This window comes from Cetorhinus maximus, chromosome 7, assembly GCF_964194155.1.
Source record: "Cetorhinus maximus chromosome 7, sCetMax3.hap1.1, whole genome shotgun sequence".
NCBI classification, from domain to species: domain Eukaryota; kingdom Metazoa; phylum Chordata; class Chondrichthyes; order Lamniformes; family Cetorhinidae; genus Cetorhinus; species Cetorhinus maximus.
In genome coordinates this window covers 46,174,430-46,199,441 of record NC_135885.1, presented here as the reverse complement: position 1 = coordinate 46,199,441, position 25,012 = coordinate 46,174,430, and the positions used below count along the sequence as shown (strand labels likewise).

Here is a 25,012-nt window from a genome sequence, read left to right as displayed (position 1 = left end):
GGACAAAGTAAAGTTTCATGTTCACGATAAAGTGGAGTTGGGATAAGGATTGCATGGAGTAATTACTATTTTAGAGAAATGTTTTGATAAGCTTTTGTGTTTTTCTTTTGTCTATATTTGCTGAAGATTACCTAATCTCCATTTCTAAAGTTCTATTCGACTTGCCTATTTTTCTTGATTTACACTGCAGTAAGAGAAATTCTCTAGGTGATTGTAAAATTGTGTTACAGATAATTTTATTGCCATTTTATGTCTAGTCTGCTCTTTAAAATGCTTTTGCATTCATCATTGAAAATTGTAGCTTTTTGTCCATTTGTTGGAGCACCCAAGAAACAAAAAGAGCTTAGAAACTTTTCAACCACATCTGCCACTGCTATTGCTGTTAAAACTTTGCCCTTTGTTTCAAAATACATCAATAATATTTTTGAAGCACTTTCTCACAAGATGATTTGATATTGATTTTTTTTCTCCCTTCAGGAAAGCTTCACATGTCACGACCTCCTTTTATTTTGATATTGTTTATCTTTTGGCTCAAGGACCCAGCGCAGTGCAAGCTCATGGAAAGCACTTTGAAGTCAATTCAAACACTGGCAGAATGCTGTTTTCTGCAGATGAGAACGAAGTGGTGGTCGGCGCTGATAGACTTCGAGTCACAGGTATCGAATGTTACAAACTGCTCACATCAAGAAGACAAGGTAGTAAGCATGCAACTTAAGTCAGCTACTTAAAACTCTGAACTCTGAAGTAAACGCTATGGACAGTAGGAAAATCCACTGGAAATGTTCACATGGCCAATCCGATCCCAAGAAAGAAAGAACGTGTATGTGTTTATGCGCGTGTATGTGTGTTTTTACTCAGGGGTTTACCACCTGCTTCCATCACTGCACACTCTGTTTCCTGCACTCACTAAAATCAGGACATGTGTAACACTGTCCCCCCTCCTAACCGGAGTGATGCACAAATTGAACAATTTCAATGCCACAATTTTAGGTTAGTTTCCGACAATAATTTCAGAGTTAAACTCTGGCACAAGTTTAACTGCTAGAGTTTTAGAATAGAGAGGAAGAGGAACTTCTTTTACATAGAGAATAGTGAGGCTGTGGAATTCAATTTGATGCTCCATCGTTGAATACATTTAAGGCTGGAATAGACAGATTTTTGGGTTCTCAGGAAATCAAGGGTTCAGGGGAACAGGCGAGAAAGTATACTTGAAGTCGCAGATGAGCCATGATAATATTCAATGGCAGAGCAGACCCAACAGGCCATGTGGTCTACCCCTGCTCCTAAAATTCTAGTGTTTATGGTCAGGATCTTCGGCTCGGCGAGCGGGGGCGGGGCCCACTCGCCGAGGTGTAAAATGACACTTGGTGACATTGGGCGGGCGTCCTGATTTCACCGCACGTCATTTAGATTCTCAGTTTGGCGGGTGCGCAGCCAAGCCAGCTGCGCGCCCGCCGAACTGTCAATGGCCAATTAAGGCCATTTAAATATCAATTAAACTAATACACTCAGCTGCCCATCCAACCTTAAGGTTGGCGGGCAGGTGAAGAGCCCAGGCGGCTTTCGCATTTTTCATGGAACCTCATCCACAGGCGGGATGAGGTTTCATGAAGGGTTTATTAATTCAATAAATGTTTTCATTAATGTTCATTGACATGTCCCAGCTCATGTGACACTGTCATATGAGGGGACGTATCTTAACATTTTTTCCTTTCTTTATTAAAGTTTTGGAAGTTTTAACTAATCTCCCTGAGGCAGCTCTGTGCCTCAGGGAAATTTCTGTGCTCTTTCGCATGCAAACACAAAAGAGCACAGGCCCTGACTCAGGGAACCCCCCCCCCCCAACCTCCCGCCCGCACAGGGAGCGTTCAGCGCTTCCGGGCGCACATCACGCTGAGCGGGCCTTAGTTGGCCCACCCAGGTAAAATGGGGGCACGGACCTAATCGGGGGCGCCGATCAGGTCCACACCCACCCCCACCCCCGCACAATGCCCCCCGCCCCCCCAACTAACAGGGGGAAACTTCTCCCCTATGTGTTCTTGTGGTGAGTAGATGAGGCAAATCCTTTGGCCCAAAACTCCAAAGGAACTATTTCCCCTCCCAGCACCATAATTTCATTGAATATGTGGCAGGAACTCAGTTTACATAATGACATTACCCTAGATTCTGTTTTAAAGATGAAAGAGAGGGCTTTATCATACTGCTTCAACACAAGTTAAATGTATGTCAGCTTCAAAGACTTGCTGATCTTAGTACTCTCACCGGTGACAATGGAGATTAAATGAATTGCTAAGAATTTGAACATCTTCCAGTCATGTTATAAGTTGATTTGAGCTCCAATCACTCCAGCAGAATGTGAAAATACAAGGTGTTTCTTTGGATTTTTGCACTAAATGGTGTAATACCATACAGAGTCATAGAGAAGGATGTCCCAGGTTAGATCCCTAGGCTATGCAGTGTCAGCTTGTATCATCCAGGACAGTGATTGGAGCAAAATAATTGGGATCAGTGCCCCTGAGCTATGGGAAAGAAAAGAACACTATCCGTTAGGGTCCATACTCTTGATCAACATCAAATAACCATTGCCCATCTTAAATGGGTCTGGCCATGCCTCATGATAAAATAGCCTGCCAACATTTATTCAGCAGGTCTGGCAGCATCTGCGGAGAGGAACACAGTTAACGTTTCGAGTCCGTATGACTCTTCAACAGAACTAAGTAAAAATAGAAGAGAGGTGAAATATAAGCTGGTTTAAGGGGGGGTGGGACAAGTAGAACTGGATAGAGGGCCAGTGATAGGTGGAGATAGCCAAAAGATGTCATAGAGAAAAGGACAAAGAGGTGTTGAAGGTGGTGATATTATCTAAGGAATGTGCTAATTAAGGGTAGAAAGCAGGACAAGCAAGGTACAGATAGCCCTAGTGGGGGTAGGGTGGGTTGAAGGAATCAATAAAGGCTAAAAGGTAGAGATAAAACAATGGATGGAAATACATTTAAAAATAATGGAAATAGGTGGGAAAAGAAAAATATATATAAATTATTGGAAAAAAAAGGGGGGGATCAGAAAGGAGGTGGGGATGGAGGAGAGAGTTCATGATCTAAAATTGTTGAACTCAATATTCAGTCCGGAAGGCTGTAAAGTGCCTAGTCAGAAGATGAGGTGCTGTTCCTCCAGTTTGCGTTGAGCTTCACTGGATCAAAGGGTCATCCTCCACCATTTCTGCCAACTCCAGCATGATGCCACCACCAAACACATCTTCCCTTCAACCCCCTGGCGGCATTCCGCAGGGATCGTTCCCTCTGGGACACCCTGGTCCACTCCTCCATCGCCCCATACACCTCAACCCCCTCCCACGGCACCTTCCCATGCAACCGCAGAAGGTGCAACACCTGCCCCGTTACTTCCCCTCTCTTCACCATCCAAGGGCCCAAACACTCCTTTCAAGTGAAGCAGCATTTCACTTGCACTTCCCTCAATTTAGTCTACTGCATTCGTTGCTCCAAATGCGGTTTCCTCTACATTGGAGAGACCAAACGCAGACTGTGTGACCGCTTTGCAGAACACCTTCGGTCTGTCTGCAAGCATTACCCAGACCTCCCTGTCACTTGCCATTTCAACACTCCACCCTGCTCTCATACCCACATGTCTGTCCTTGGCCTGCTGCATTGTTCCAGTGAAGCTCAACGCAAACTGGAGGAACAGCACCTCATCTTCTGACTAGGCACTTTACAGCCTTCCGGACTGAATATTGAGTTCAACAACTTTAGATCATGAACTCTCTCCTCCATCCCCACTCCTTTCCGATCCCCCCCCTTTTTTTTCCAATAATTTATATAGATTTTTCTTTTCCCACCTATTTCCATTATTTTTAAATGTATTTCCATCCATTGTTTTATCTCTACCTTTTAGCCTTTTTCGATTCCTTCACCCCACCCCCACTAAGGCTATCTGTACCTTGCTTGTCCTGCTTTCTACCCTTAATTAGCACATTCCTTAGATAATATCACCACCTTCAACACCTCTCTGTCCTTTTGTCTGTGACATATTTTGGCTATCTCCACCTATCACTGGCCCTCTTTCCAGCTCTACTTATCCCACCCCGCCTTAAACCAGCTTATATTTCACCTTTCTTCTTTTTTTCCTTAGTTCTGTTGAAGAGTCATATGGACTCGAAATGTTAACGGTGTTCGTCTCCTCAGATGCTGCCAGACCTGCTGAGTTTTTCCAGGTATTTTTATTTTTGTTTTGGATTTCCAGCATCCGCAGGTTTTTGCTTTTATTTTTGCCAACGTTTATTGTCCAGCTTATGCATGAAGAATGATACTTGAGTGAACTATGGGAGTTGATATCATATTCCATACAAGTAAATGCCATTAGGAGACCCCTTACAAAGGGGCACTACTTTATCCTTCTGAGGGGCTTTAATATACCCCACCTCGCCCAGTCTCCAGGGGTAGCAAGTTGCCTAGATGCAGGTGGATTGACAGACATTGCAAACAAGAGGGAAAGAATGCTGATGATGTAAAGATTTTCTTTTAATTTCTAAAATGTAATGCTTGCTATAATTGAAGGTTATTATAGCATTGGAGTTATTTCTTTGTTCTAATATTTTCACTTCTGTAGTATTATATTGTTATTCAGCATCATGATAAGCAGCATGTAAACAAATCTGGCAAGCCCAGGGAGTTGTAACATTTCCTGAACCCACTTTTAAAGTTAAGAGACAAGGCAGAATTGTAACGATGAATATCAAGCAAAAGTGAGCTCCATATATTTTGCTCTCATTATTTTTTTTAAATTGAATGTTCAATAAATTAAACAGCATGAAGTTGATGCTTAACAATATTAACAGCAGAACTAGGTCAACAAAGTCTTAAGTAAAATTGCAGAACAATCATCAATTTTGTTGAAACCTGCACTAAAAGGACAGAGATCAAGAAAGTAAACATATTTGCTAAGTTTCAAAATTGCAAGCTTTAAATAGGCAATACATGGCCCCGAGCTGTATTAATCATAAGAGGCATTTCTCAGGAATGATTAGTAAAATAGAATGTTCCCTTGCAAATAACCTTGAGCATAATTCCATACAGTTCACAACTGAGTACCAAGTGAAGTGAGTTGATGCATACTGTCCAAGGTGACCCTGTAAAGTTCCAGATTCAAAATATCTGCTACAAGAAAACTTTATGAAAAAAACCACATACAAAGACTAGCTTTTGCCAATTTTTTTTTTCATACTATCAGCCCGATAGGTTTGTATTATTATTAGAATGTTCAGTGTTTCACCTGGGAAGCTGAGTTTGTGTGGAACTTTATCAAACTCTGTATATCAGCCAAGAGATCCTCTCTGATGCCGAGTTGAAACTTAACTTCCTACCTTGGTATATGATGGACAGGAGCTATCCAGGTAGGGCTGAATTCAATGTCCACTGTGGTGCCCACATCCATCAACCAGGAAGCTGCTGGCAACTCCACTGCCGTTTCCAGAGTTCCGATGGGAATATCTATCAGACAGCCTAATGCCTGCAGTCAGCATCCCAGGGCTTTAAAGGCAAAGATCCTAATCCCAAGAGTTGCCAGCCAACAAGAGGGCTGGTAACTCCTCAATCCTAGCAGTGCCACTAGGAATGGTGGCCACTGCTGAGACTATAGCAGACACTGGTGAAGCAGCAACGATGGAGAACCCTAAGGAGAGGTGATAGGGGTGGGTTCGCAGGGCCAGTACGGCAGGCCCCATCACAGGGTAGGGGGTGCCACTGATGAGGGCAGGCAGGGGGGCTCTTTCAGTGGTGGCAGCCCTTGCCACAGGCAGGGCCTCCATGGGGCACAGGGTGCCTGATCATGAGGGTCCCATCCCTGCGCCTGCAGGGTGAATGTCAGGGCATAGCTGGGGGGGTCTTCCCACATGGCCCCACTGCAGCAGGAAGAGTCCACTTAAAGGCCTCAATTGACCTAGGTGGCGGGAAGGCTGACCTCAATCTTCCCTCTCCTGACTTAATCGGGGTCGGGGGGAGTCATGAAGATGATGGGCTCTCCACCCCAAATCCTTCCCCACCCAATTAAATGGCCCCCAGCCTCACATGCCTCTGGTGGGGATGGGGGGAAGCAGTGGTGCATGTGGGGGAATTAAGTTCTGCCCATTGTTATGCATTTAATATTTAGCAATTTTTAAGTATATTTGGTGAGCAAAGAATATAGGCCCAATTTTAACCAGGCCACTATGAGAATGACTTTGGGCAGAGTATAAGTAGCAGTTGTATACTTGGTGCACCGTTCCCAACACGCTTGCCATCTTTTGGGAGAGATGCCCACTACAGGTAGGCAGGAGCTGCATGAATACTTTCAAATTACATTAAATTCAGTGTTTTACGATGCAATTAGGACCCCAGTTAATTAAATATCATGGAGTACCACCCAGCGTCTGCCCCCCAGCCCCCGCCACCCACCTGCCCCCCGCCAGTAAAAATAGCAGGATTGGTGTCTCAGCTGTACTGCTATCTCACATAACAGACTGATTGGCATGACATCCGCCGTCTCAATTCCTCTGCTCCCCTCACTTACTCTAACCTATCTGCCTCTGAACTTGCTGCATTCTGTTTTCTCAGGTCTAACCCTGACATTGTCAGCAAACCTGCTGACAAGGAGGGATGCTGTTGTTGTCTGGCGAACTGACCTCTACCTTGCAGTGGCTGAGTGCCAACTCTCCGACTCTTCTTCCTACTTTTCCCTGGATCATGGCCCCACCACCGAACATCAAGCCATTGTTTCCAGAATAGTCATTGACCTCATCCCCTCTGATGATCATTCCTCCACGGCTCACTACCTCATAGATGTTCAACCCACACAGCTTACTTCTACATCCTTCCCAAGATCCATAAACAGGACTGCCCTGGTAGACCTATTGTTTCAGCCTATCCCTGCCCCATTGTACTAATTTTTTCCTACCTTGATGTTACTTTTTCTCCCCTTATCCAGTCTCTTCCTACTTATATCCATGACTCTTCCAATGCCCTTTGTCACTTTAAAAGTTTCCAACTTCCGAGCCCTAATCATCTCCTCTTTCCCATGGATGTTGTCTCTATAACTCCATCCCCAATCAAAGAGCTCTCTACTATTTCCTCGAATGGAGGCCCAACCAGTCCCCATCCGCCACCATCCTCCTCCACCTGGCTGAGATTCTTGTCACCCTGAACTACTTCTCCTTCAAGTCCACTCACTTCCTGCAAAGAAAAGGTGTTGCCACATGGGCCCCAAGCTATGCCTGCCTTTTTGTGGGATATGCTGAACATTTATTGTTTCAGTCCTATTCAGGCCCCTTCCTCAATTCTTTACCCAGTAAATTGATGACTGTTTGTGCTGGGTCCTACTCTCTCCCAGAATTGGAAAACTTCATCAACTTTACTTTCAATTTCTTTTGGTTTCCCATGGTCCATCTCCAACCTTTCGCTTCCTTGACTGTTTCTATTTCTGGCAATCGATTATCAACTAATACTCATTATAAGCCGACTGACTCCCCCAGCTACCCCGATTATACTTTCTCATACTCTACACCCTTTAAGGACTCTTTTCCATTCTCCCGCTTCCTCCATTTCTGTTGCATCTGTTCTCATGATGCAACCTTCCACAACAGCACTTTTGTGATGTCTTCTTTTTTCCTCAAACAAGGATTCTCCCCCACCATGGTTGACAGGGACCTTGGCCATGTCTACCGCGTTTCCCGTACTCCTGCTGTCACCCCTTCTCCTCCCTCCCAGAACCATGATATGGTTCCCCTTGTCCTTACCTTCCACCCCAACTACCTCTGTATTCAACAGGTCATTTCCGCCATGATCAGTGTGACACCAACACCAAGCACGTCTTCTCCTCCCCTCCCCTTTCAGCATTCTGAAGGGAGCGGTCCCTCCAAGATGCCCTGGTCTGGTCCAGGTTCTCCAAAACCTCAACCCGTTTCCAGGGTACCTTTCCATGCAATCGCAGGAGGTGTAACACCTGCTCTTTTACCTCTTCTCTCCTCACCGTCCAAGGGCCAAACACTTCTTCCAGGTGAATCAGCGATATATGTATATCGCTATGCATTTATTGCAATCTTGTCTATTGTATTTGCTGCTCACAAGTGGATGACCACTTTACAGACCACTTGCATTCTGTCCAGAAGCATGACCCCAAGCTTCCCGCGGCCCATCATTTTAATTCCACTGTGTCTCCTGCCAATGCAAGATGGCCACCGATACCGGTCAGTGCATGCGCACATGGCCATGGATGCACAGAATCCTATGTTGCCATTTGCAGAAGACACAACAGTGCCAGTTGGAAACCGTTCACCCGGTTTCTGAGCCCCATGGAGGGTGGGCAGTGGGGCACGGCCTCCCGGCAGCGAAGGCTTCTGATCCCTGAAGCTGTGGGCGGGCAGTCAGGGCGCAGCCTCCCCACAGTTTCCAGGCATCGGGATGGCGGGGGAGCGGGATGGTTTCCGCAATTCCGTTTGAAGCTCCAGGGCTTGTTTCTCCCAGCACAGCATGTTTAAGCACCAACAGGGCAGGCAGATGAGGGAATACAGGCTTAATTACACACCATCCCTTCCACACCACTCAGATATGCTGCTATGACAAAATGGTTTATTGGAGGAAAGGTGCCTTCCCAAAAGAATGGGGAAAAAATGACAAGAAAAATGTTAAGGAAATCAAATGGGATAAAGAAAACTGTGGGACCCCAGAGAGATTCTGCTGCCTGCACTGCAATTCCAGGGCCAGTGATCAAGGTGCATGTGCCCAGCTGCACATTGCCCCCTATAAAGATGGCAGCCATGCATACAACTGTGCACACATAGCGTTGGAAGCAAATGCAGCTTTTTAATTCTCCACCTTGCTCTCAGGCTGATATCTCTGTCCTCGGCCTGCTGCAATGTTCCAGGTGAGGCTCCAGTAAGCTTGAGGAACAGCATCTCATCTTTCAATTAGGCACTTCTTGACTCAACATTGAATTCAACAATTTAAAAAAACTTTCCTCCATTTTATTTCCTTTGCTTGTTTCATTCTCCAATTTGGCCTTGGAGGACTAACTTTTCTGTCATTCAATCTCCCCTGTCTCCCATCCTATCACAGACCTTCCTTTTGTCCTTGTCCTACCCACCCCTTGCTCAAAACCTCTCTAACTTTTCCCAGTACTGATGAAAGATCACAGACCTGAAACATTAACTCTGTTTTTCTCTCTATGTTGATGCTGCCTAACCTGAGGATTTTTTCCAGCATTTTCTGTTCTTATTTCATATTTCCAGCATCTGTAGTAATTTGCCTTTAGACTGGATGGCACTTTGAGTTAAAATGTTGAACCTTGACCTCTGAACCTGGTTCAAATCTAGCCAAGATTATTAGGATGAAGGTTTCCTCTGTTTAACCGATAAGAGTCCAGTGTCAAATAATCAGGATAGTTTCAACCTTGTTTCAAGCAGATGGCAGGGAGAATTTATGTAGGGATAGCCAAGAAGATACTGAGGTGCTTTTCCCTGCCCTATAATCAGCCTACAAAGACTTTATGTTGACAGCAGGTGAAATAAGTTAAAGTGCTTCATTCCCCGTGCTGACATCTCTACTAAAACAAATTTCAATTTCACCATTAGATCTTATTTTGTTACTGCTGATACTAAGATAAACATGATGTAATTGTATTACAGTACTATATTTATTGTTCTATTTTTGATGTTCTGGTCAACAACAGTTAGTTTAAATATAGTACAGTAAAAATACATTTTTAGGGCCATCCTAAGATAATGTTGTCTAATAATGACTTATTGAAATGGTAAAAATATTTACATAGGACACAGGTCCTTTACTATGGGAGAGATATTTTACTGATCTCAAAAGAACTGCTGTCCTGTGATAATCCTTTCCCTAGTGTAAGTCATGGCTCAATACTTCCTATCATGAAAAGTAATTTGCTGCCCTTATGTTAAAAAACATTAGATTTTCTTGAAACTATAACATTACTTTTACATTCCACAGTACTATTGTCAAAGATTTAAAAAAACTGCACGTGCGCAAATTTGTGAAGTTGTGCTAACTCAGCCACTCTGAAAGTTCGATTGCTCACTGCTGGATTTTATTGCATGCTGAGCATTCAACCCAGCCATGGCCAGTAAACGTACCGCTTCATCTTGTGGATGCAGCATTTATATTTGCTGCTATGGCACTGCTTTCTCCAGAGATACAGCAAAAAAAAATCTCTTCATGCAGCACATGGTACCTCTAGAGGCAGCAATGCCACTTCATTTACTTTATAGTGCTGTTGCTGAAGCAGTGCCCAAAGTTAAAGAATGCATAAAATAGTCTATTGTTTGTGACTGTTCAGGAAGTCTGTAGTAAGCCTAAAAATGTAAGTTCCTTGAAGAAGTATTATAGACCATGGTGCAGCTCATCGGTGTGGCGACTATTCGCTTTGTCTAGCTTTCCTAAGGAAACATTATAACGACAGGTATAACATTATAACAGCGCATATACTGGGTGTGCACACTAATATCACTGGTCTGTTCAAGATGGACCCTGCTGAATGAAAGGTATGCTCCATGACTACATCAAGAAAAGACAATGTTTATTCGAAGTAACTAGTACAAGCTGCTTTTCATGAAATTACAATACTTAATCCACTTTGGGTAACCAAAACATCACATGTTATTACGATGAATCAACTGCACCATTTGTCTCCTGACAAACTCAGGTTTTCAGATTATGTATTACACGTTGATGTAATGGATTTTCCATTGCAGTTTTGGCCTCAAATCGACATATAATACGCATTATTGTAAATTACTTATTTTAGTAGATGTAGTCTCTATTAAAAGGTTAAATACAAAATATCAATCAGTTAATTTAGCTCAGTGTTTTGTGATGCGGAAATTAAAATGGTAATGAGGAAGAATGCAGCAGATCAGCATTTATTTCAGCTTCAGTGACCTGAAAATGGCGTAAAAATTAAATTCATTATTATTGCTTGATTAAATTAATTCACTCCACACGTATCATAAGTTATGTTTTCACTACTTTTCGCCTTTTCCATTGATGTGCAAAACGTCTGTAAGGATATGTTTAAAAATTAGACATTTTCTCCCCTGCAGCCACCTATTAAACTAACCCCTCGAGCAGAATTTTATGTTCCATGGGCGGGCGCATGCCCGTCCCGACCGGGAGGAAAATAGTGTGCGATGCGTCGGGCGAGCATCCCAATGTCATCGCACACTCGCGCGACATTTCGCTTGGCAGGCACGTGCGGGTGCCGGAGCTGCCCCCGCCATTAATTAAGGGGCCACTTAAGAGTCCAATTGAATGCCATTTTTCCTTGCCCGTGCAATTTCTAGCTCGTCGCACGGGCAAAACGGGCAGGTGGCCAGCCGACATTTTCACGAACCTCACCCGAGGGCAGGATAAAAAGGGTCAGCAGCATTGCCAGTGTGAGTAGTCAGGAGTTTTGGAGATTGTTTACTGCTGGTTGCTTATTGGTACTTGGCAGCCTCATTTCCATTCGGGCCTTCATTCTTCGCATTTCCAGGCTTCATTTCAGAACTCATTGCTGCCTGCAAGGCCCTCGGAGGATTCAGACTGTGTGGATCCTTCCAGTTATCAGACAGCCTTCCCTTACCCTGGTAATGGGGATTGTGGTCTCCGCTGGTGGCACCTCCTCTAAGGGGGAAGAGAGGCGCAGAAGGGAGAGGAGGCCACGTGTCCCTATACAGCTGCGACACGTGTCCCTATGCAGCTGTCCCTATGACAGTTGCGTCAAGCTGGTGACAGAAGCTCTGTTCAGGCGGGTACTGACCTTTATTCTTTACCACATGGATGAGGCCAGCCAGGTTGAGCGAGCCAGAGGATTTGCAGCGATTGCTGGGAGTCCCCATGTCCAGGGTGCAATCGACTGCACACATGTGGCCATCAAGGCGTCAGCGGGTGAGCCGAGTGCCTTCATCAACAGGAAGGGCTTCCACTCCATGGATGTGCAGATAGTGTGTGACCACAGGATGCAGATTCTGCTAGTCTGTGCAAGGTAACCTGGCAGCTCCCATAACATTTATATCCTCAGACGCCCCCAGGTGCCGAGGCTCTTCAGCCCTCCAGCCCGACTGGGTGGAAGGCTGCTGGGTGACAAGGGCTATCCGTTGAAGAGGAAGCTTGTGACGCCTCTCCGCCACCCAAGAACAGAGGCAGAGCAGCATTATAATAGGAGCCATGCCTCCACAAGGGCGGTGGTAGAGAGGACCACAGGTCTTCTCAAGATGCGCTTCCAATGCCTGGACCATTCAAGGGGTGCACTACAATACCCCCCAGCGTGGGTGTCACTGATAGTGGTTGCATGCTGTGCTCTCCATAATCTGGCACTGGCAAGGGGGGGACCCACTGGAGGAAGATGGTGTTGACACAGCTACACAGGCCACACATGACGGATCCAGTAGTGAGTCAGAAGAGGTGCATGGTGAGGAGCATGCTGAGGGCATGGATTCAGACTTCGGTAATCTCCAATAGGCAGAGACACCAGGGACATCTTGATCCAACACTCCTTCAGCTGGGCTACCAAAGGTCAGCTTCAACCGCAAGCCAGAGATGCCGCTTCCATCCCAGATGTCTGAAAGGATCCTTTTGTTTGAACACAAAGAACACTCAGTGCCTGTGCAATAAAGTTCAGAGCCACTTGCGGCCAGCATTACACACTGGTGTACCTGCACCAATAAAATGAAAACGTGAAGCATACTCAGCCCGTGATGAAGAAAGCAAAATTTATCTCATTTTGACAATTCCAAACTATTTACATAACCTTCTCTGGTCTTCATTCCCAGAGATAAAGTAAACATAAATGAACATAAAATCACCCGCAACCTGTCCCTCTTGTGCTCATGGTACGTTTAACTTATGCTTGCAAGTGTTACATCTAGGCGTTCCCCCCTCGCTGGCAGCGGCATTGGAGACAGTTGCTGACCCTGCTGTCTTGTTGGCCTTGATGACCTTGGCCATCGTCCTCTGGCCAGTGGAGCTGTGCTGGCCCCGCCTGGGGGGGAGTGGCCAGTGCCACAGCTGGCATCTCCCCAGTTGCCGCAGCCTCATCAGATGCCACGGTCACTGGCGGAGGTGGGGGGAGCTGCTGCCGTCATCCGGAGCGCCCTGAGAGGAGCCCACAGAGATGACAGGCAGCTCGTGCTCCAATGTGAGGTCGCTCTGGACCTCCCAGCACACCATTGAGGGAGGGGCACCTAACTGGGATACTGGGTGCCTCATCCGTCTCTCACACTGGCACTGACCACCTGAGGTCAGTGCCTGTGTGAGGGCTTGCAGGTCTGTGCACAACCCCAGGAACCCCTAATTCTGTCCATGGAGCTGCCTCTCCATGAGAGTCATGACTCTCTCAATGAAAGAGGCAGTGCGCTTGACCAAGAGGGTCAACGCAGTGCTCATGCTCCGCATGGACTCCTCTACAACAGAGACCATGGCACACAAACCCTCATGGATCTCTGCCAGATCCTCCCAAACACCTCGCTGGACATCCAGCATCTGCCGCCTAATGAACAACTCCAGAGGCTCATCATCCGCCTTTGACTGAGCATCGTCCTGGTGACCAGCAGTCCTCCGACTGCTGGCGCCCTGAGCACTCTCTGCCTCCGCATGCACCTCAAGCGATTGTGAAGTGCCCTCAACAATATGCACCGAGATACTCGCCGCCACTCTAATGCCCACCAAGGTGCTGGTATCTGAGCTGGTGCCTGCTTCAGAAAGCGGGTGTGACACAGGTGCAAATGATGCCCGGTGGTCCTCCAGTTTCAGGGGTGGCCCTTCGGGATCTGGGGAGCAAACGATGGCTGGTGAACCTGAAAGGGAGAACAAGGACATGTCATTAGTTAAAGTGATCACACTGTCACTGTGCATGCCAGGCACCCTGGTGAGACAATGGAGATCTGCATCACAGTGCCATCATCTTCCAATGATCAATGGGGACTCCAGGTTTGTGGCTCACATCAATGAAAAGACTACAATAGAATGGTTGCACAAGCCAAAAGTCTCACCTCTGCACACTGCGCTCTTACCTTCATCTGGCACCCCTGCCTCTCCATGCCTAATTGCACATGGGGCGTGCTGGCTCTCAAGCTCCAGGGCGTCTTGCTCTTATCTCGAGAGGATTAAGAGGCTAGCGATGCCTCCGCTGATCCACAACCTTTCTATTTTATTGTGGGCCATCTTCTCCTGAAAGGACAGAGAAGCATTGATTAGCCCACTCTATACCTACATTGCGCCATTGCAGCCTAGCCAACCCCAGCTGAGGAGCACCTGGCAGGACACTTCCAAGTCATGGCCCTTGACCTGCAAGGCACTCAGTGCAAGCAGCCAGGGCTCACCCCCTTGGCCAGCTCCAGTGTGCTTGACAGTTGGCACCCAGACTTTAGCACCCCTGAGATCCATGGAGAGACATTAACACATTTGCACACTGATCCACGCCAACATGGTACTCACCCTTCCTGAGTGCAGCAGGTCATTGGAGTGCTTCTGGCGCTGCACCCATGTGTGCCACACCACATCATGGCTGCTCACCATTGCTACCACCTCCTCCCATGCCCTCTTGGTGAGGTGCGGTGGCCTCCTCCTCCCATTCCTGGGGACAAAGGTGTCCCACCAAGCAGCCACCTCCTCCAGGAGGACGCGAGACATTCATCAGAAAAGTGCCCACACAACCTGCACTCCTGCCTGCCATGTCCAGCTGCACTCGGGTCCACTGTGAAGGTTCAGCGGACGTCCTTCGTGGCAGCCTTCCAGGGGCTGCCGAGCCTCCATTGGGCCTGGTGGCCGACAGGCCCCCGCCCTCACTCTGCCCTTCCCAGCCAGTGCAGAGCTGTGTTTCACGCTGGGCGGGCCTTAATTGACCCGTCAGCATGAAATCGTGGTTGGAGCCCAATCGTGGGCGGCGGTCTCTTTCGTGGCTACTCCTGGGCCCGCCCACGGTGAGGAAAATCCTGCCCTTCATGTATCAAAAGTTATTGCATAGAATTGCACAGAATATACAGCACAGGAACAGGCTATTCAGCCCAACCAGTCCATGCCAGCATTTATGCTCCACTTGAATCTCCTCCCCATCCTTCCTCACCTAACAGTATAAACCGCTATTCTCTTTTGCCTCTGCAACAGCTGCTATTCTTTGCCTCTCTCACTCTCTCTGTTCCTGTTCAAAGTCTCTGAGACTGAAAGCCTGCAATAACAAGAACGCCTGCCTCTGCCTTTGTTTTCAGATGTTAAACCTGACACATGCATTTCAATAGCCCTTGGCCTCCGTATTGTCTGACAGAACGCATAGAATATCATATGACTCTCTTCATTACTACATTTACCTTAAATTTAAGAGACAGTTTAAAACAGAACCATTTTATAAGACCTCACATACATTACACCTCTGCCCTATAAAATGAAAAATGATTACGGTAATAATTTTCTACATACTATCAAAATATACCATTTTAAACATCTTAACAACTAACTTACAAGTAATATTCACCCTTGTTATCACATTTCACCATTTAACAGTCTGCGTTGGCAGCATTATCAGGCTTAACCCATCACACCCAATCTCGTATGACAATTAGGATTAAAGTTCTGTTCATATGTATTCTTACAATTCCAACTCTCTTCTGAATGAAAGTTCATTCTATTACTGGTGACTTCACTTCATGTCATTCATCACAGCAGAACTCCTTTCTCATTTCAAGTAGATTTTACAGCTTTTCCATGCCCTGAGATAGAAAATTGTGTACTTGGTTGGGTCTGGTTAACTTTGTCAAAACAACGTCATTGATTTCTGACAATTTCTCTGGATTCAGCACCTCCCTTTGTTCTTTGTTAACACCAGATACTACCTTGTCATTAGGGTGTTGACCTTTTAGCACTGTCTTTGAACCACTCTGTTCAGGTTTTAACTCCTGATCTCCATTCTCTTTCATGGCTGCAAGTTTTTTAATGCCTAAACCTGCAAAGAAAACATCAGCCAGCCATACAGGTGAACTGTCCTTCTCCTGTTTAAATGCAGGATTACCATTCTCCCCATGATGTAAACGTTCAGTCTTCTTTTCCAGGAAATATATTTAATCACATATTTTACCTGTTTTATTCTCCTGCTGAGACCTTGCTAAGGTTATGTCAATGGTCAGACTTTTAAATTCTTCTTCATTTTTGTTTTCCCACTCAGCACAAGTTTTGCCCATTTCTTTTCTTGCAAGAGCAATTGCTTCGCTATTTTGAAGTTTTAATTTACATGCAAGAACTTGAACCCTTTCTCATAGCTCCATGGTAACAGTATTAATTACAACAGAGTCATTTGGTTTTAAAACACTGCTTTCCTTTGTTCTATCGTCAGCTTTGATTGCTGCCCCTGTCTGTTTTGACACCTCTTGCTTAAGGTCTGCCTGCAGGCTTAATTCAATTCATCTCCAGTTGCCATTAACTCTTTGTTGTCCATCTGATGTTCCGATGTTCCTTTAACTTCAGTAGCCTGTGCTTTTGACTCTTTGAACACATCTTTAGTTGAAACAGTAATTTTCAGAGTAGGTTTACAGAGATTCATGGATTTCTGTACATCATTTGATTTCTGTTGTATATTTTTAATTGCAACAGTTTCACTGGACTTGTCTGACATCGCAGAAGATGGAACCCCTTATCCCCAATGAGGTCATTCCCTAGTATAAAAACAATACCATTAATAAGCAACTTCAATACAATTCCCACAACTGTAATACTGGAAATTAAATCACATTTTAAATTAACTTTATGCAATGGAGTGGTTAAACAACCTCCATTTATACACTTAATCAATATATTCATATATGGCATACCTTCCAGAGGAACTTTCCCTTCACTACCACCATCAGAGATTTAGCTGACCATGTATCTTTAAGAATATTAATTTGTTTGCCTGCTTTACCAGGCAAAACTGTGGAGATTTCACCCTTGAAAACAAAATTCTTATGATCATCTATGCTGTGGACTTTTCCAATAGTGAATACATTCAAAGACATTGGTTTGACACAAATACCACCTACTGGTACAACATTTTCTGAAGACACATTATGCCCACAAATGCTACAGCTCTCTTTTAATTTCCAACACTCTGCCTTGACAGACATGCTCCCACTTACGACAAAAATAATATGTTGGTCCCCTCGAATCACACTTATCCCCCGTACTGTCATCTTTACTACTCTGAGGAGTATCTCTCTTTACATTTCTATTATCTTCATCACTGTAACCAGCATTCTGTTCATTATCAGTTTATTCATTCTTAGCTCTCCAGTTTCTGTGTGTGTTTGCAAACTATGGTCTGTTGTTACTCACATATTTGTGAGACAATTCATCGTATCAGCCATTATTGCAGCTGCTCTTACCTTAGAAACATTTTGATCTTCTAGGTGGGGCCTTATTCCTAAAGGGACACTATTTTTTAATTCTTCCATTAGCATAATCTCTCTAAGGTATTCAAAATCTGGATAAATCTTCATTGCTCTATATCACCTATCAAATATAATTTTCTTCACTCTAGCAAATTCCACAAAAGTCTGATTCTGGCTCTTCCTTAGATTTCTAAGTTTTTGCCTGTATGCCTCTGGCAATAACTCATAGTCATTGAGAACAGAATTCTTCATTGTATCATAATCACTAAACTGTATACCCAAAAGCAATAAGTACACCTTTAACCCTTTCTTCATGAATATGCTTTGCGATAAGATGATCGACTTTTCTGCAACCTTTGTAACTTTGTAGCAATTTCCTCAAATGACACAAAACACATTTCAACTTCTTACTCTCTGAATTTTGCATAGACGAATATTCCTTGCCAAATCTAAACCAGGAGTTATGGCAGACTCATCAAGTGTGCCTGCTACCCTCTGTTCATGAAATCAAAGCTTTTCCCTGTCAAGTTTAAATTTTCTTTCTAATTTTTCTCATTCTAGCTTTTCTTCTCCTCTTTCTTTAAAACACAAGGTTTTCTTGCTCTTTTGCTCTTTAGAACTCAAGTTCAATATTCACAATTTTATTTTTCTCTTTCTTTTCCCTCTCTTTTCAATTAAAGTTTTTTTTTTCCATTTCTCTTGTTTCATCAAGTTTTTGCCTTTCTGCTTCCAGTTCCAGTTGTTCCACTTGCAACTGAATTCTAGCTATCTTAAACTGCGTACTATCTGGATTACGCTTTACTTCCTCAAATTGCAGGTGTTGAGCCAATACTTCAACAATCTCTGCCTTTAATCTATTTCTAATTTCTCTGCTGCAACCTTCAAATTAACTTTTGTTAACTGTTGCAAGGCACTCTCAGACAGGTTCTGCCTTTCAAGAAATGCTTCAGCAATAGAAGTAGCCACGTTAACTTTTCACTGAGTACAGCAAAAGTAACTGTGAAATTTTGTTTGTTTAAGCTCTGGCAAATTTCAGTGTACTTGTTTCAGCCATTGGATTTGTATCCCACAAGAGCCCCAATTTGTCACAATGTGCAGAGAGACCAATAACTTTCAAAAAGATATTTAAATTCCCAGTGACTGACTCAAAGGAATCTTACAATAAGATTTCAAGTTTTAAGGCTTTTACTATAACAAACCAACTAAAAACAACATAACTAAACTTTACTTAGTCGGCAACTAATACTCTAAACTACAGATAAGATAACCGTTATTAATGTCTTAACACGACTGATAACCCCACGCCGCATCTATACTTCACAGCACTTTCTCTGCAGAATTGCAGTCTTTACAGGACCCAGTCCGATGTCACTTTCAGCCACCAATGGGCTCACTTCTCTGTGTTTCGCTGCATCATAGCCTCCAGTAACCATCGAAGGTCCTCTCCCTCAGCCCTCTGAGAGTTCCCAAACCAACTTTCAGTGCTAAGGACTTCCCTCAATTTAGTCTACTGCATTCGCTGCTCCCAATGCGGTTTCCTCTACATTGGAGAGATCAAACGCAGACTGGGTGACCGCTTTGCGGAACACCTTCGCACTGAAGGACAGTGATTTCTGCTCCCAGCCTCGACAGGGCAAATGTTCCAGTGCCCTTAAATCACTGTGGGGTCCTTCTCTTCGACCACTGGACCAGCTGCCATCAGCAGAAAATGGCTTTTCCCGCTGCAGAATGCAGTACCTACCGACTCCCACAGCTACCTTGACTACAGCTCCTCACACCCCGCTTCCTGTAAGGACTCCATCCCATTCTCTCAGTTCCTTCGCCTCTGTCGCATCTGTTCTGATGATGCCACTTTCAAAAAGTTCCCCTGACATGTCTTCCTTCTTCCTTAACCGAGGTTTTCCACCCACGATGGTTGACAGGGCCCTCAACCGTGTCCGGCCCATCTCCCGCGCATCTGCCCTCACACCTTCCTCTCCCTCCCAGAACCATGATGGGGCCCCCCTTGTCCTCACTTATCACCACACCAGCCTCTGCATACAAAGGATCATCCTCCGCCATTTCCGCCAACTCCAACATGATATCACCACCAAACACATCTTCCCTTCGCCACCCCTGGCGGCATTCCACAGGGATCATTCCCTCCGGGACACCCTGGTCCAGTCCTCCATCACCCCCTACACCTCAACCCCCTCGCACGGCACCTTCCCATGCAACCGCAGAAGGTGCAACACCTGCCTCTTTACATCCCCCCTCCTCACCGTCCAAGGGCCCAAACACTCATTTCAAGTGGAGCAGCATTTCACTTGCACTTCCTTCAATTTAGTCTACTGCATTCGCTGCTCCCAATGCGGTTTCCTCTACATTGGAGAGACCAAACGCAGACTGGGTGACCGATCTGCGGAACACCTTCGGTCTGTCCGCAAGCATGACCCAGACCTCCCTGTCACTTGCCATTTCAACACTCCACCCTGCTCTCATGCCCATATGTCCATCCTTGGCCTGCTGCAATGTTCCAGTGAAGCTCAACGCAAACTGGAGGGACAGCACCTCATCTTCTGACTAGGCACTTTACAGCCTTCTGGACTGAATATTGAGTTCAACAACTTTAGATCATGACCTCTCTCCTCCATCCCCACCCCCTTTCCGATCCCCCTTTTTTCCAATAATTTATATATATTTTTCCTTTCCCACCTATTTCCATTATTTTTAAATGTATTTCCATCCATTGTTTTATCTCTACCTTTTAGCCTATTTTGATCCCTTCCCCCCACCCCACCCCCACTAGGGTTATCTGTACTTTGCTCGTCCTGCTTTCTACCCTTAATGTCACCTATTAGCACATTTCTTAGCTAATATCACCACCGTCAACACTTCTTTGCCCTTTTGTCTGTGACATCTTTTGGCAATCTCCACCCATCACTGGCCCTCTATCCAACTCTACCTGTCCCACCCCCCCTTAAACCAGCTTATATTTCACCTCTCTTCTATTTTTCCTTAGTTCTGTTGAAGAGTCATACGGACTCACAACGATAACTGTATTCCTCTCCACAGATGCTGTCAAACCTGCTGAGTTTTTCCAGGTATTTTTATTTTTGTTTTGGATTTCCAGCATCCGCAGTTTTTTGCTTTTATCTTATTGCAGTAACTACTGTTCCTTGTTTCTCTCTCTCTCACACTCTCTGTTCCTGCTGAAAGTCACTAAGACAGAAAGTCTGCAATAACATGAACACCTGCTTCTGCTTTTGTTTTCAGGTGTTAATCCTGGCATGTGCATCTCAATAGCACACAACCTGTCACCACCACCGCCCCCCATTCCCCCACCCCCCGCCAGTCTCCATGTAACCTGCCAGACAGGCTTGTTTTCAGGTAGTAGGACTCAGCAGATCACTCTCTTCATGTCTCTATTTTACTTTGTTAAAGAATTGGTTTAAAACATAAGCATCTTATAAAACCTTATACTCGTAATAATCTACATGCTTTTAAAACCCGCTATTACCTAACCATCAATTCTTGACATCACTTTTCCTTTTAAACTCAATGGTACCTTCATTATGGGCATCTAGTTTCTCAATAAAAACAAATAGCACAGATTAGCTTCAACTAATGTTCTTAGGTTGTAAGAGCTTTGGTAAGTCTTAAATGTCCTTTTTCCAATGGCACAGTACAAGTACTGTACTGCTAGTGTTATGTACATAATATGAGACAAAGCGCCACTTTCCCCCCTGAATATTACATAGATGTTAGACCAGCCATAGTATTTGATGCATTTCTCAAGTGATATTGATCAGATAATGCATGAATGATGAATTACAGGTCCTGGCAAATAGAGTATTTATAATAAATCATAGGTTGTGAGGCTTTGCGTGTGAAACATAAGTTACACGTAAAATGATTCAAAGAGGCAAAAAACAGAGACTTTTCTTGTGGTAAATGGAAAATATCAGAGTTTCTTGTCTAGTAGGTTTTAATCCCATTTATGGGAACATTGGAGGATTGCACACGTATTTCAGATTCATTTGTTTTCATGATAATTACAAATCCTCAATGGCTTGATTATATTATACCACTTCCTGACTAGAAGACTAGAATTTGAGAGAAAACCTTCAATGACTACTGGTTATGACATTGACAGAATGTCCAGATGTCCTTCACCACAGGGAATACAAGGAGCATGTATGAAGGGATCAAAAAGGCAATTCCATCAGCAAGGAAAGTGGTTCTATTGAAAACAAAGGTAGGGGTGGTCATCACCGACAGCAATAAACAGTTGGAGAGATGGGTGGAACATTACCTTGAGTTGTATTCAAGGGAGTACACGGTGACTGATGAAGCTCTAGACACCATAGAATCCTGCCTCAGCAAGCCTGACAGCATCTGCGGAGAGGAACAGGGTTAACGTTTCGAGTTTGTATGATTCTTCGCCAGAACTGGTGAAGAGTCATACGGACTCGAAACGTTAACTGTGTTCCTCTCCACAGATGCTGTCAGGCCTGCTGAGTTTTTCCAGCCATTTTTATTTTTGTTTCAGATTTCCAGCATCCGCAGTGTTTTGCTTTTATCATAGAATCCTGCCTGTTGTAGCAGAGCTGGATATCACACCCACTGTGCAGGGACTTAGCAAAGCTATTGACTCACTTGCCATGGACAAAGCTCCAGGTGCTGATGCTATACTGCTTGAACTGGTCAAGCACAGGAAACTGGCACACCTACAGCATATGCAAAAACACACTGCTGGAGGGAGGGGGCAGTGCCTCAGTGATGCAAAGATTGTGACCATGTACAAGAATAAGGGCGACAGCAATGATTAAAGCAATTATTGAGGCATTCTGGGAAAAGTATTTACCTGCGTTTCCCTTGTCAGACTGCAGATCTTGGCTGAACTCATCTACCTCAAACCCCAGTGTGGTTTCAAAACTGGAAGGTCTACAATTGACATGATATTCTCAGTCTGGCAGCTGCAAGAGAAATGCCATGAACAAAGGAGGCCACTATATCCTTCATCAATCTCACCAAGGCCTTCAACCATGTGAGCAGGGGTGGTCTATTTAAGCTGCTGGAGAAAATTGGCTGCCCACTGAAGCTGCTGAATGTGCTTTCCTCTTTCCAGGACAACATGATGGGCAAGGTCAACTATGACAGAGCAACATCAGAACCCTTTGAGATCTGCAGTGGGGGTAAACCGGATTGTGTTCTGGGATATTCATCTCTTTGCTGCTGTCATATGCTTTCAGGTCATCACAGTGTGCATCTACTTTCATACTAGAACTGACGTAAACTGTGCAGCCTTGCTCGGCTGAGATCCAAGATTAAGCTGCGCCAAATCCTCATCAGAGAGTTGCTCTACATTCACAATGCCGCACTAGCATTCCATACCAAGGAACACCATCAACAACAATGACAAAGGCAAATGGACAGAGTCTCTTCCACCTGTAAAGGGTTTAGTTTGACCATCTATGTCAGAAAGACTAATGTCATGGTCTAAGTTGTTGCCATACTGCCATCTATCAGCATTGACAATGTGAGGCTGGTAGTTGTTGATAGCTTCACATATCTAGGCTCCAAAATCACCAGCAATCTGTCACTTCATGCTGAAATCAACACTCTCATCGCATTAGCTGCAGCTGTTATGTCCAAGCTAGATAACAGTGTGTGGAACAGCAGCAACCTGACTGAGAGCACCAAACTGTGAGTCTACCAAGCCTGCATCCTCAGCGCACTCCTCTATGGTGAGTGAGACCTGAACAACATATGCTAGGCAGGAGAAAAAGCTGAAGAGTTTCCACTTTCGCTGTCTCAGACTTATTCTTGGCATTTCTTGGCAGGACAAGGTCACCAACTCAGAGGTCCTGGAGACCATCTAATTCCAACAGCATACACTAATTGCTAAACCAATGGCAAATGCAATGACTCAGCCACGTTCATCAGATGGATTTTTTTTTTGTTTGTTTTTTTATTCATTCATGGGATGTGGGCTTCGCTGGCTGGGCCAGCATTTATTGCCCATCCCTGGTTGCCCTTGAGAAGGTGGTGGTGAGCTGCCTTCTTGAACCGCTGCAGTCCATGTGGTGTAGGTACACCCACCATGCTGTTAGGGAGGGAGTTCTAGGATTTTGACCCAGCGACAGTGAAGGAACGGTGATGTATTTCCAAGTCAGGGTGGTATGTGGCCTGGAGGGGAACTTCCAGGTGGTGGTGTTCCCACCTGCTGCCCTTGTCCTTCTCGATGGTAATGGGTTTGGAAGGTGCTGTCTAAGGAACCTTGGTGAATTCCTGCAATGCATCTTGTAGATGGTACACACTGCTGCTACAGTGGTGGAGGTAGTGATATTTGTGGATGTGATGTCAATCAAGCGGGCTGCTTTGTCCTGGACGGTGTCAAACTTCTTGAGTGTTGTGGGAGCTGCACTTATCCAGGCAAGTGGGGAGTATTCCATCACACTCCTAACCTGTGCTTTGTAGATGGTGGCCAGGCTTTGGGGAGTCAGGAAATGAGTTACCATAGCTTAGATCTGAACAATTGGTTGTGGGATCGCTTAGCTCTGTCTATCACTTGTTGCTTATGCTGTTTGGCATGCAAGCAGTCCTGTGTTACAGCTTCACCAGGTTGTCAGCTTATTTTTAGGTATGCCTGGTGCTGCTCCTGGCAAACCCTCCTGCACTATTCAATGAACCAGGGTCGATCCCCTGGCTTGATGGTAATGGTAAAGTGGGATATATGCCAGGCCGTGAGGTTACAGATTGTGTCCCAACACAAACCTGCTGCTGCTGATGGCCCACAGCACCTCATGGGTGCCCAGTCTTGAGTTGCTAGATCTGTTTGAAATCTATCCCATTTAGCATAGTGGTAGTGCCACACAACATGATGGAGGGTATCCTCACTGTGAAAGCGGGACTTCGTTTCCACAAGGACTGTGCGGTGGTCACTCTTACCGATACTGTCATGGACAGATGCATCTGCGGCAAGCAGGTTGGTGAAGATGAGGTCAAGTATGTTTTCTCCTTTTTAAAAACAAAAATACGTGGAAAAACTCAGCAGGTCTGACAGCATCTGCGGAAAGGAACACAGTTAATGTTTCGAGTCCAAATGACTCTTCATCAGAACTAAGGAAAAATAGAAAAGAGGTCAAATATAAGCTGGTTTAAGGGGGGGGTGGTGGGACAGGTAGAGCTGGATAGAGGGCCAGTGATAGGTGGAGATTGTCAGAAGATGTCATAGACAAAAGAACAAAGAGGTGTTGAAGGTGGTGATATTAGCTAAGAAATGTGCTAATAGGTGACATTAAGGGTAGAAAGTAGGACAAGCAAGGTACAGATAGCCCTAGTGGGGGTGGGGTGGGGGGAAGGGATCGAAATAGGCTAAAAGGTAGAGATAAAACAATGGATGGAAATACATTTAAAAATAATGGAAATAGGTGGGAAAAGAAAAATATATATAAATTATTGGAAAAAGGGGGATCCCTTTTGTTGGTTCCCTCGCCACCTGCCAGAAACAGGGAAAAACATGGGATGATGGCCATATAACCAAAAACCTTCTGTATTGTGAACTGATCACTGGGTCACGAACCCCTGGGCATCCATACTTCTGCCATAAGGACACCTGCAAGCAAGATA

The 25,012-nt window shown here is 45.0% G+C and overlaps 1 protein-coding gene across 10 annotated transcripts in view; it reads left to right on the top strand.

Annotated features, from left to right (window-relative positions):
* The window catches only part of sgcg (sarcoglycan, gamma), an 827,414-nt gene that overhangs the window by 638,060 nt on the left and 164,342 nt on the right, over positions 1–25,012 (top strand). For all 10 annotated transcript variants that reach the window (XM_078545431.1, XM_078545436.1, XM_078545435.1 and 7 more), the window contains one exon: positions 537–656. In XM_078545431.1, the coding sequence (XP_078401557.1) occupies positions 537–656 (120 nt within the window). The remainder of the gene's footprint in view (positions 1–536; positions 657–25,012) is intronic.